The 13,625-nt window shown below is 36.5% G+C and overlaps 1 protein-coding gene across 2 annotated transcripts in view; it reads left to right on the top strand.

Annotated features, from left to right (window-relative positions):
• The window catches only part of CEP128 (centrosomal protein 128), a 436,342-nt gene that overhangs the window by 125,286 nt on the left and 297,431 nt on the right, over nt 1-13,625 (top strand). For both annotated transcript variants that reach the window (XM_032624894.1, XM_032624895.1), the window contains one exon: nt 12,726-13,076. In XM_032624894.1, coding sequence (XP_032480785.1) covers nt 12,726-13,076 — 351 coding nt within the window. The remainder of the gene's footprint in view (nt 1-12,725; nt 13,077-13,625) is intronic.

The following is a 13,625-nucleotide window of genomic DNA, read 5'->3' as shown; positions in this document are numbered from 1 at the left end:
TGTATATATATATATATATATATATATATATATATATATATATATATATATATAGCTTATCCATGCGTCAGTTGATGAATAGTTGGGTTGCTTCCATATTTCAGTTATTGTAAATAACGCTGCTTTGAACATGGGTATCCAAACATCTCTTCAAGACCTGCTTCCAGTTCTTTGGGGTACATACCCAGAAGAGGAATTGCTGGATCATATGGTAATTCTGTGTTTAATCTTTTGAGGAACCACCATCCTGTTTACTAGAGCCGCTGTACCATTTTATTTTCCCATCAACAGTGCACAGACGTCCAATTTCTCCACCACTTGTTTTCTGTTTTCTGGTTTGTTTTTTTTTTTTAAAGTAGTAGCCACCTGAATGGGTGTGAGGTGGTATCTCAAGGGATCATTAGTTTTGTTCAAAACACTTTACTTTACAAAAAGAAAATAGGCCTCTTTTATCTCATTTAGCTTTCCTTAGCTTCTCTTTTCTCCTTCTGTCTAAAATAGAAAAATTGATTTCTCCCAATTGCACAAGGTTATTGTATCATATAAGACAATGTGTCTGATCTGTTTCAAATAAATCGTAATGCTCTATAATGATGTAGAGCAATAGTATTGTGCTATGTTACACTTAGTTTCTCCTCTTCATGATATGTCATATAATTAGGAATAATATTTCTTTAGTTGAACTACATAATTTATCTTCATCCTCTAAGCTGCCACATCAACACTGGAAAGTCACAGGTGAACATCTTTCTCCGATACCTGCTTTGGGCTGTTGCATTTCATAGCAAGTGTGTAACCACAGGTTGTTCCACCTCCAACAAGGGTTGTCCCAAATACCAATCTGCTTAAAGCAGTTGCTTAGAACAGTTTTATCCTATCTGTATTCAAATTTTCTTTTCCCAGAGTGCCTACTTTAAACATCAGAGTTGCAGAGTTAAATTTATCAGTCTATAGAGTATGAGAAAAATTAAGAAAACGCAAATGTACTTTGAGATATGTGTGCCAGGGTCAGAATTCCCCTAGTGTGTTGCTGGGGCCTTAGATGATAATTATATGTCCCCCTGTGTTTTAAGTTAAACGCTCTGAAGAAATGTGTATTTAAAATGTTCCGTGTAGTGAACATCACTGCTAATGAAGCAGAAGTTAATATTTTATTTCTTCACAAAGAGATGAATGTATTTAATTAATTGAACATTACTTTGTGTACTTTGCTTAAGCTTAGTATCATGTTTCATTAAAAAGTACAAGGAAACTGTAATTGTATGAAGCAGATATGTTCTCATAGGACTTGTGGAGAAATAATTATTTTTAATCACTGAGAAAGACTGAGGAACCTATTATTTGGAAGTAACATCCTTTGTGTGTCTCTGCTTCATTGGGGGAAAAGAAAATGATAATAGTATATGTGGTCAAAATTAGTATGATAGAAAAGGCAGAAGGTTAATGTTTTTAAAGGAAGAATATTTGTGACATGGTTACCATAATGGCCCCTGATGTTTTATGTGGCTGATCCCTCACTCATTAAGGGTTTGAAGCAGTTTTTAAAGATTATTAATACGTGTTTTGCTTGAGTTAAAAATAATTGACTCATAGATTTTAACCAATCATGACTTTAAAAAAAAGTTTTAAATAGTATGATCCCAATGAGTGGTGGCCTATTTTAACTGCATGTAGGTATATTTCAGTGCTACCACACTTGTTTTGACTGATTTGAGTTCTTTTATTAAAAGAGACTTGCCTTAGTTCTTCCTACTGTGGAAAATTGATTAGTTGTCCTCTCGGTATCTGTTCATAAAACACCTGAATTATGCTGAAATGAATGAGTTCATCAAGACATGTAAGAATATGTCAAGTTAATTTCCCAGTAGAGGTGATTGGGGCATGGCTTAATTGAGAATCTGAGAATTTCTGGTGAAATCCTATTAAATCTGTTAGTTCTTTTATTTACTCAGTAAAGGCAAAACTTTATAATATCAGTTAGGGTTTAGTATGGGAAATAGAACTGCTTTAGGTATTTTATACAATAGTTGTTTATAATGTTGGCAGATGTGGCCCTGCCTAGGCTTCCAAGAAAGGATGGATAGCACAAAGGGAGAGATTCACTACAGAACAGAATAAATTTTATCTTTTATGACCTTGATGGCAAGAAGTAAAAAGCCAAATTAGCAAGTATATGGTCCCTACCTCTCTTCCACATTCTAAATCTCTAAATCTCTCTGCATTGCATCTGATTTGCCCCTGGAACCTAGCTCTAGGGAGTGCTGAGCATTTGGTTTTGTAGCCTCCATGGAATAGGAGAGTATATTAGGAAGTGGGGCTAGAGGCTGACTACTATTGGGTCATACACAACAGTGCAGTAATCAGGTTTTTCTTTCTGTTGAGAAACATGACCTTGCCTTATCTTTTTCATAGCTTTTGAGCCTAACCTGGTGGTACTTGGCAAACACAGGTTGAATTCATGTTAGACCTAATATCACATTTACAAACACATATCCATGCATTAGTAATGTTATATTCAACCTGTAGTTTCTTTACAGTTTTTTTTTTTTAAAGCTTCCTGTCCATTTTAGTTGAAACTAAATCATCTATGAATACAATTAACTGGTCACATGAAAACAAAAATGTTCCAACATGCTGGAAAAGAGTTTAATTTCAATAAAAACAAAAAATATAAAATTTTAATATTTTTTCCTGTTACTTGAGTTAATCATCTTCCTCACTGGGCTCTTTGCATCTCGTTTTGGATATAATGTTACTGTTTTCTTCAGTCAGCATTTTCATCTTGTCCCTGCTTTAAGGAAGTCATATTTTGGGCTGGAATTATTGAACAAATACATTGTTCACATAGTGTTAAAGATGATTAACTGAATTCTATTTCAAATGGTATTCTACTTGAGGCTTGTTATTTATTAGCTTTAATGTCACTGTTTTTTTTCCCTTGTAATGAACTGAGCTTTATGCTTTAAACATCATTTTTGTTTCAGTGTATCACTTTGGTACATTCAAACAGTTACTACTTTTATTCTATTGGGTTTCTAGGAACTGTATTGTAAAACAGATTATTCTATTGTGGTTTGTGTGTTTTTAAATGGTAAATATTATAATTAAGAGTTGTGTTTCCAACCAAGGGTTTTTAAACCAAAATATTTTATGCTTAAAATGAAGTTGTCATTGATGCCAAGATGTAAAAATTCTTAATCTCTATAATAATTAAAATTTTAAAATATTCTTTATTTTTGGTAAAATGAGTATAATACAAACACCACATAATTTTATAGTGCGTGTGTTTAGCACACGAAAAAGTGTGTATGTATAGGTACAACTGTTGTATTTTTCATTAGTAAATAGAGTCTTTACACATGATTGTATTTCCATTTGGCTTGCCCCTATTTTGGTATTTTTTCCAAACATTACAGAATCAAATTATTTGAATTCTTACAGAAGGCTTTATTTGTGAATATTTGGGAAAGGTGTCTTATTGATCAGATTTTCTTGTTAATCTTTTTCCTCTTCCCCGTACTCCTTTCAATCCCGTTTCCCCTACCAACACCAATGTTAAGGCCATGTCCATCCTGAAAGAAGGCATCAGAGGGAAACAGGGCAGGAGTGCTAGGCATGCTCTTGCCGTAGTGCTGTTGGTTGTTTGAGTTCTGGGATTGGCTGGCATGAGCATTCATTGTCTCTCTATCTCTGTTTCTGTCTCTCTCTTCCCCATCCTTCCCTCTCTTTCTCACTCTCTGTTTATTACTTTCAGCAGCAACTTTGAATTATCTTCTTTTTGTTCCCTTTGTCACTCCCTAATGTTGTTCGGGGCTCTTTTCTTTGGACAAATAATTATTGTTAGAAAACATTATATAATCAGGTAAAGACATAGAAGAATAAAACATAAGTATATATTTGGTAGCATAAACGGGGAAGAGGCAAAATTTGAAATAGAGAAGAAAGAATTGCTCATATTTATCACATTTATTCAAAATAACTTACATGTCTGCTTCCCCAACTAGGCTGTATGGTTCTCCAGAGGAGTAGAACATAGAACCATACTGTCTTACTCAGCTTTGTGTCTTGGCAGCTTGGTTGTTGTTGAATGCAGTAAGTGTTTATTGGACTGAAGGGAAATATATCTGTATTTTCTTTAGGAAGACTGACAAGTGTCAATAGTGTTTTTTTTTTTTCTTGTCTCTTAAATGCCACTGTTCCTTCTTGTCTGTTGTAAACCAGCTCCATCGAATTTGATTGCTGAAATTGAACTTAGATGAGAGAAGAATTGGTTCTCAAAGTCCTTTCCTGCTTTAAAAGGATGATCTTCAATGATTTTTAATGTTGCTATAATATTTTACTATCCTAGTGTTAGGATAATGTCCTTTGGTGATTAATCTTTCTCAAGCACATGTCTGATCATGTTACACCCTTGCTTAAAAACTGTTGAAAGCTTAAACTGGATTTTGGCATCCCCGCAACCTGATTTCTCAACTTACCTTCCAGTCTTCTTTAGCCCTCTTGAGCTATTACTCTTCATGAGCAGCCTCAGATGGCTCGCCCACTCTGCGGCTCTTGCGCATGCTATCATTGGTCATGGATGCTCATCTCCTTTCCATCAGTGACCCAGTCTTTTCTCTTCTTTACACTTTAGTTTGTCCATTGTGTCCTTACTTTGTCTCCTTCTTTATGAGGTCTTGCTGATCAGAATAGTTTCTCTTAAATTTACAAACTTAAATCCTGTTTCTAGTAGTTACCGTTGATATTGCTTCCCTCCTGCTTGGTCATATTTGCCCCAATCAGTATTTCTCTTACAGTACTTTTCTGGTTTTTTTTAACCCAAGTCAACCTTATCCTGTGGTTTTTCTCTCTGTTTCAGAAAAAGTTCTAGAAACTTCTATGCATCAGAGATTGTATAATTCCTATTCAGGATTTCCTTCTGTCTCAGGAAGGAGCATGGCAACTTATTTAATTATTAAGAAGGTTGGCTAGTATCCAAGTCAGTAATATACTGATGTGGGATCAATATTGGTTTGAATATTAGGGACCTGTGGCTGAAAACTATCTCCCTTATCTTGGATTGATCACTTTATCTTCTGCTGCCTTCCATTTCCTTATCTCTAAAATGTAGGCATTGGATTGCTTCTTTAATTCTAACATTGTTTCTAGTTAGTTATAATGAGCTATCATTGTTGAGTTTCTGAAATGTGCCAGTCACTCTTCCAGCTGTTTTATCTAAGTGATCTCATGTAGGTCATCATTCTTCTGTGGTGTAAATGTTTCTGAGCCCATTTTATAAATTCACTTGTTACTTTGGTTCACAGATAGTAAGCAGTTCTTCTAAGGTCATAGACTGGCAGAGCTGGGATTTGAACTCAAGCCATGCTCTTTCCGTGGTATGCCACCGTCTCCCTATAGGTGTTACTTTGGAGTCTTTTAAGTCTAGCTGTTTTCTCATTACCATTACAAGTTTCCACATGAAGTACATAATACTGTATATGGAAATGTTTATTTAAAATAAATGCCATTCACTGTACCCTGGCTTATTTGGGGCAGGGTTTCACTTTTATTTTATTTTATTTTTTTAATATCTTTATTGGAATATAATTGCCTTACAATGGTGTGTTAGTTTCTGCTTTATAACAAAGTGAATCAGCTACATATATCCCCATATCTCTTCCTTCTTGCATCTCCCTCCCTCCCACCCTCCCTATCCCACTCCTCTAGGTGGTCACAAAGCCCCGAGCTGATCTCCCTGTGCTATGCAGCTTCCCACTAGCTGTTTTACATTTGGTAGTGTATATATGTCCATGCCACTCTCTCACTTTGTCCCAGCTTACCCTTCCCCCTCCCCGTATCCTCAAGTCTGTTCTCTAGTAGGTCTGCGTCTTTATTCCCGTCCTGCCCCTAGGTTCTTCATGACCTTTTTTTTTTTTTTTTTGGATTCCATATATATATGTGTTAGCATATGGTATTTGTTTTTCTCTTTCTGACTTCACTCTGTATGACAGACTCTAGGTCCATCCACCTCACTACAGATAACTCAATTTTGTTTCTTTTTATGGCTGAGTAATATTCCATTGTATATATGTGCCACATCTTCTTTCATGTTTTTACTTTTAAATGTTCACTAAGGTGCCTAATCTTTTGTGTGTGTTGACTGTCAATTAAGAGTAGAGGAGAAATTGTATTTTGTTGTATTTTAGTTACATCGTTGAACAAATAATCATTGTTGCCACTTACACCATAGTCTACTTTTTCTCCCTTAATTAATTCCTCATGGAAAATGTTTTAAATGTAGGCTTAGCAATTCTTCTTCATGAATATGAGAAATGGGAAGAAGGTGGGTGGAAAGATTTTTGTATGCTAGACAGAGCTGATTTCTTTATTCTGTATACTTGCTCCATTATTCTCCTACCTCATCCAATTTTTCCACTTTTGTAATTTCAACTTGATAAATATCCCTTGTAATCAAAATATGTAAAATTATGATCTTAGATGTGTGATCCATTAATGCTAGAATTTATGGTGGGTCCTATCTACATTATTTTTTAATAGAATATCTCTCTTTTTTTTCCTATTTGTGTTTTAATGCCTTATTCATATGAGTAGGCCGTCTATAATTTTCTTAGAATTTGAGTACAACCACTGCAGCTATTAAAGAGGGAGCCAATGGCAGCCAAAGCCAACCAATTTTAAAGGGAGAGGGTTCTTTTCTATCAACTTCTAAATGCATTGTTTTACAGGTATTATTTATAGTTAATTGTTTTTTAATTAAGAACTTATTTAGGGCGTTATTATCTTTTTTCCTTTCTGTTCTTTGGCCATTTTACTACTGGGAAGAGAAGAGTTAACTTAATAGGCCTGAGACAGCTTTCCTCAGGAGGGCCTGCTTGCAAGGTAGGCCCTTGTCTGGCATCTAGGAACTTGAGTGATAATCATTTCTCTACATTGATATGAAACCTTTTCTAAATGATAAGGGTAGCTCACTGTGACTGGACCTTTTGTACAAACAAAATGTGGTTTATGCTGAACACCTGCTTTCCTTCTGGGAGTCTGGAATTTTGGTACATACTAGGCAGACAGTACCTAAGTGACTAGCCCCTAATTAAAACTGTGGGCACTGAGTCTCTGATGAGCTTCCCTGGTAGACAACACTTCACACGTGTTGTCAGAATTCACTGCTGGAAGAATTGAACATGTCTTGTGTGTTTCCACTGGGAAGGAGAAGACTCTTGGAAGCTTGTACCTGGTTTCCACTGGTCTTCACTGCATGTCCTTTACCCTTTGCTGATTTTGCATTGTATTTTTTCACTCTAATAAATCTTACCATAAGTACCACTATATGCTTCTAGTTCTGTGAACCCTTCTAGCTATCACCAAACCTGAGACCCTCAACACAACTACCCATTAATATATTTTCCCACCTGAAGAAGGAAAGAGAAAAGAAATCCATTCAAATGTATGAAGTTTTAGTAAGTTGGAGAGCCTTTATAAATCTTTTGGTAATGTACTGTGAAGGGAATCAGAACATGCCACCTGAAAATATGCCACTTTGGCATATTGAGTATTTTCAGCCAAGGGCACTTGAGAACCAGTAGATGCAGGAAGGGCTCTCTGACCTCCTGTTTCTACCTAAAAGCAGGTCAGTATTTCCCATGAGGAAGGTGCTCTCTCTGTACCAGGAAGAGAAGAACACTGTCATCATTGAAGACTGGGAGTTGATGCCAAAATGAATCTGTACAAACAAACCTAAAATAACCCTTATCTTTCATTCCCCCATATATTTCCTAGTCACTTTCCCACTATTAAATCCCTTTTCCTTTGTCTTGTCATCTCTCCATAAATTCTTTGTTAAAAAGGTATATAAGCGCTCAGTCCCAACCACTTCTTTGCATCTTCTTTTTTCTGTGAAGGCTCCTATGTATACATAAAAGTATTAAATAAAATTCATGTTCTTTTCTCCTGTTAATCTGTCTTATGTTAGTTTAATTCTCAGGCCCAGCCACAGAAACTAAAAAGGTTCCCTTTAGGATTCTAAAGTTTTTTCCTCCCCTCCAACTGGAAGGAATTCTTGGTAAAAAGTGTGTTTCTGGATTGTTCTTATCTTTGATGGTTACTTACATAGTGAGAAATAAATAATGGGCTTAATTAATATGAAATTTAACCAGCTTTAGTAGCTGAGATAATTTCACACAATTTAAATATAAAAAGTTCTTCAGGGTAGAAGGTGCTTCCAGGAATGTATGACAGTAATGTTGGCATTGAAAATCATCATAATGGAATAAATAAGAAAATTGCCTTCCATTTAACGTTTCATGTAGTACATAGGAGGATACTAATATTTACTATACGTGCCTACCTTGAAAGCATTTATCCATGCATAATGATGTGTTTGTATGCTTCATGTGCTCTCTCTGTGTATATGTGTGTGATGTGTGTGTATGTATGTATGAGTGTGTGTGTTTATTGGAGGAATTGTTATGAGGGTTCTATAGCATAATCTTTTGATTTGTGGGGGAGAAATGTTTATTACAATGAGATTATTCTGATTGGTTTTTTGAGGAAGATGGATTAAAGAGAATGTCAAAAGGGTGACTGAATAGTATCTTCCTATTATGTTGTTAAGCTCTGGGCTTGCATATATTAATCCTGTGCCTATTCTTGTGCTCTGTAATTACAGAAGGATAAGTAATGCTGAACTTATTTTATTTCTGGATTCAAAAGAAATGCTGGAGAAATTCGAAGAATTTTGTATACTCTTGGATCCATTAGAAATTTGAGACTGTCTAACTGTAACCTCATTTATATTTGTCAGCTTTTAAACATTTATCTCTTGTTGATTTTCTCTTTTCCTACAGCAGTTATTTCCAACTTTCTCACTGTATTTAAATACACAAGTCCACCTCCATTTTTATCCTTCCTCAGCGGAGAGCCTTTACTGCTATTTTAAAAAGACTATTTTTTTGTTAGGAGTTGGGCATCCAATAAATTCACTTTTTTGACGTGCTGAAATTAAGATGCCCGTGGAATTACCAAGTGTAGAAAGTCATTATGTAATTAGATATTTAAAGGTTTGGAGTTGAGAAGATGAGTCTGGCTCTGAATTAGGAATCACTTATATCTCTGTTTACCTATATACTTACCACCAAAGGCATTGTCTAGATGGAATGATGCTTAATACTAGAACCCTATACAGTTATCTCTATTTAAAAGCCAAATATTTGAAGAGACCCAGGGAAGGAGACTATGAAAAAACAGGAAGAAAAAGGAGAACTAGTGAAGAGTATATTATGAAAGTCAGGGAAGAAGAGAGATTAAGAATGAGCAGAAGTAATTGGCAGTGCCACATTCAACAAGGATATTAGGAAAGATTTGTAGAGTCCATTGTATTTGGCTGTAGGTTATCTTTGGGGATCTTGATGAGAGTTATTTTAATTGTGTATCGGGACCGGTACCAGTGAATCGAGAGGTGAATTGGAAATAAGATTGTGGGGCATCAAGTGTAGATTGCTCTTTGCAGGAGTTTAACAGGAAGGGAAGAGTACAGGGTGCTGGTTAGAAGATCATGTCAGATTGATAAAGGTTGTTTTGTTTGTTTAGTTTAAAAAAAAATTACTGTGTTTTTTAAGGTGGGAGAAGTAGAGAAGAATGATCTAGTAGGGAAAGAGAGGTTCAGTACATGAAGGAGAGGACATAACTGGTATAGTGAATCCCTTGATGGATGTGGAAGGAAATAGCAAAGGTAGGCTAGTTTCTCTAAAAGATCCCTTTTCCTCAGAGCCTAGAGAGGAGGAGAGAGTAACCATTGGTAAGATTCAGGATGGTACATGTAGGAAATTTGGGGGGTGTCCTGCCTAATAGCCTCAATTTTATTTCTCACGGGGGAGCTATGTTATATCCTACAGTGAGTAAAAAGCTGTTAGGTTCAGAGATAGTACAGTGGACTGGGTGGGGGCCTGCAGAAGAATTTCTGGGCACTGAGGATGGCTTTCAGTGTCCCATCACATCGCCTGATACTCATGTGTGATTTTCCTTGGAGGACTGAGTAACCTGATATAGGAAATAGGAGATTTTTGTAGTTCCTCCAGAGTTGGTGGTTTTGCTGTTCAAGTTCAGTAGATGAGCAGTTTTTAAAGGGAGTTTGAGATGTGAGCAAGGGAGTGGCTAAAGTGAAATTAAGAAAATTAGGTTAAAGAGCCTGGAATTTAAAATCAGCAAAAGGAATATCAAGGGAATGGTCATCCTCTTGACAATGAGGAACAGATGTATCAGAAGAAAAGGAGAAGAAAAGGGAACTGGGAAGATTGGTAGATAAAGCCAGAGGCCTGAGGGGGAGATAATGGGGAGGGGTGGGGTTGGACATACCTTTTGCTTCAAAGGTGACAGTTCTGAAAAAAACCCTAGGATAGGACTATGGGAGTGGGTGACCTAAGAGGCATGGAGTTAGGGTCCTCTGGGAATCTGAAAGCTTAGTAAAGAGTTGAAAACATGGGCTCTGGAGTCAGACTATCTGGGTCTGAATCCTGTGCTCTCACTTGTTAGGTATGTGAACTTGGGCAAGTTCCAAGTGTTTGTTACCTTTCAGTAAAACCAAGATAGTAAGAGTGCCTTACTTTAGTTTTGTGGTGGCATTGAATGAGGTAATTCGTATAAAGCATTTGCACTATCCCTTGCACAACTTAACTGCTTAATAAACTTTAGTAGTAGTAGTAGTAGTTGTGTTGTTATTATTGCCAGCTCCTTCTTATTTAGATCTCAGCTCATATGTCACCTCCTAAGAGACCCTCCCCAGCCACGCTGTAGAATATAGACCCGTTCAAGTAGCTGTCTGTCGTCACCTTGTACTATCCACTCTTGTAATTTAGCTGATAGTCTGAATATCTCCACAGTTAGATTATTATCTTCTTTGGTGTTGTAGCCAGATCTTATTAACCTTTCTGTAAATTATCTGCCTAACACATAGCAAGTGAAACCAGTCTCCCAAGTCTTTGTTGTGGGGAAAAAAATGGTGTCTCTCTGTTGATCTGGAAACCACTTGACTACTGCTTGTTAATAAAGCTGATTTCTGGCATAGTGGTAAAACTTTTAGATAAGGGCAAAGGGGTAAACCACCATCACTAGGGTTTTCTGATCTCATTTTAGAATTTTCCACACAAACAAGTGCACAGTTCTCAATTTACTGTTTTGTTTGGGTGGATAAGAGTGACTCATCTCTTCCAGGCTGCATTGAATTTAGCAAACTGAGCAAATGCAAACCTCTTGTTTTCGAGGCATTATTTTTATGTTATTGCCATAATGTCACACCATGACTTTAATCATGAGAGAAATTTAACTTTATTTGAGCCACAGTTCAGGGATGATGAATCTGGAACTGAACATTCTGCTGTTAGAGTCATAGGAGGTTTTTAAATGTTTCCAGTCTCTGTAGGTGCTTCAGGACAGTGTAGATGATATTTATTGTTTGTCCAGCTTGCAGCATCATCTTAGCCTTCTGAACCTAGTCTTACTTGGACACATGACATTTTCATGCCACCGTTGTAACCACAGGTATTTGGAAACTAAGGCTCAGGAGGGACAGCTTATGGGATACATTGGAAGCACTTGTATTTGAACTTGTCACTCCCTTCCAGAGTTTTACAAGAATGGCTTAATGTTAATGATTATGTTCATTCTTTTATTTGTATAGAATGTTATATAATGTCCTCTCACTTTTGAAGTTAACAATCCATCTTTGCCCATTCTTCTCAGATTAAAAATATGTGTGAATCATGATGATTAAGTGTTAAGTTCCAAATGTATTATTGACCACTTTTGGTTTGAGGAAGCTAGCTTTTAAGAGTTTAGGTTCTTAAAAAAAAAAGAAAAAAAAGTTAGGTTCTTTTCTTGATTAGGTATGTATTCCACATAAATGTAAGTTTATTTAAAAATCTATCCTGCAGTGATTTATATAAGCTCGAGGTAAGTTCATCAACTTACAACATTATGTTGATTTAGCTGGAAATAACCTATCTATAGAGTCTTTTAAATGGACTTTCACATACAGTGTTATCTATTACTGATGTTTCTATCATCAATGCTCATTTTTTGTTACAGAGTTTTATTTTGTTTTTGTTTTTGTTTTTGCGGTACGTGGGCCTCTCACTGTTGTGGCCTCTCCGGTCGTGGAGCACAGGCTCTGGACGCGCAGGCTCAGCGGCCATGGCTCACGGGTCCAGCCGCTCCGCGGCATGTGGGATCTTCCCAGACCCCGGCACGAACCCGTGTCCCCTGCATCGGCAGGCGGACTCTCAACCACTGTGCCACCAGGGAAGCCCCAGAGTTTTATTTTATTATAACAAAATTTTAGGTGCTGCCAAAAAGTGAAGCATTACGTATGATTGCATATAATTGCTCTGATATCTGACAAATTTTAAAACATTGACGTTTCTTCAGTTGTACAGAACACTAGGTTCTTACTAAAGTAATGCACATTGTTTTTCTCATCAGCAAGACCTTCTATTTTAGTGACAGTCAATTGGAAAAAAAAATATTTTTCCTTTTTGGATAATGAAGTAGTCTAAAAAAGAAAATATTTTTATAAAAAATTATTCTCAACTAATGTGATCATAAAGTACATGGAAAAAGATCATATTTTCTAGATTGATTGCTAATTTAGTGACGTTAGTGATTCTTGTTTGATGATATGTTATGCATCTAATTTTGACAAGAACGTGTTCCTGATATCTCACATGCTTTCCTCCTAGAATTTAACATGTGAATTGGAGAACAGGGAGAAACAGCAACTAGAGATGTTGGATGAACTGAAGGAGATCCAGAATCACTTTGAGACATGTGACGCCAGACATAAGTGCGCTGACCTCCAGATCTCAAAGCTGACTCAGCATGCTGAGGATGCAACCAAGCAGGCCGAGCAGTACCTCCTTGAGTTCCAGCAGTCGGAGGCCCTGAGACAGGTGGCAGAGGAGAGGAGAGAAGAGCTGAAGCTGAAAGCTCTGGAGTCCATTAGGCAGTGGAAGCTTAAGCATAAGAAGTTAGAGCGAGCACTGGAGAAACAATCTGAAACTCTTGATCAGCTGACGGACAAGAATAATCAGGTATAAAAGCCAGATTCCTGAGGACTGGTTTTTGCTGTGACCAACCATTCATTCATATGTCCTTTGAACAAACACTTGAATGCTATGCTGTGCATATAACCTATCAAGATGTTCTTGATAGAAGAGTCTTTATGTCTAGACTATTTCAAGGTAAAAGGTAACTTAGTTTTTAAAAGCATTTTAAAGCCTTTGTAATCTTTTAACATTCTGTGGCTTTCCAGAGTTTACGCTTAAAATAGATCCACTCTCCTCCTCTAGTATAGCTTTTAGTTCCCTAATTTGAAATTATTCTTTAATATCCAAATGGAAGAGAATCACAAAATCTTCCTTAATATCACATGCCTTTTCCCCCAATGCATTTATTTTAAAATCTCATTTATTTGTATATTTCAACTTCAGTATTGGTTAGAAAGAAGCGTTTAAAATGCAGCCGTTACTGCTGGAGCATTTTCTGGCAGCTTCTATAAGTTAAGTGGGTGACATTGATAATCTCGCTGACGGTATTATCAGATCTCAAACCTCTTTAAGACTTTTGTGCCTCTTTGATAG

Source organism: Phocoena sinus, chromosome 2, assembly GCF_008692025.1.
Source record: "Phocoena sinus isolate mPhoSin1 chromosome 2, mPhoSin1.pri, whole genome shotgun sequence".
NCBI lineage: Eukaryota > Metazoa > Chordata > Mammalia > Artiodactyla > Phocoenidae > Phocoena > Phocoena sinus.
The sequence above is the reverse complement of the archived record's forward strand: the minus strand, read 5'-3'. Positions and strand labels throughout refer to the sequence as shown.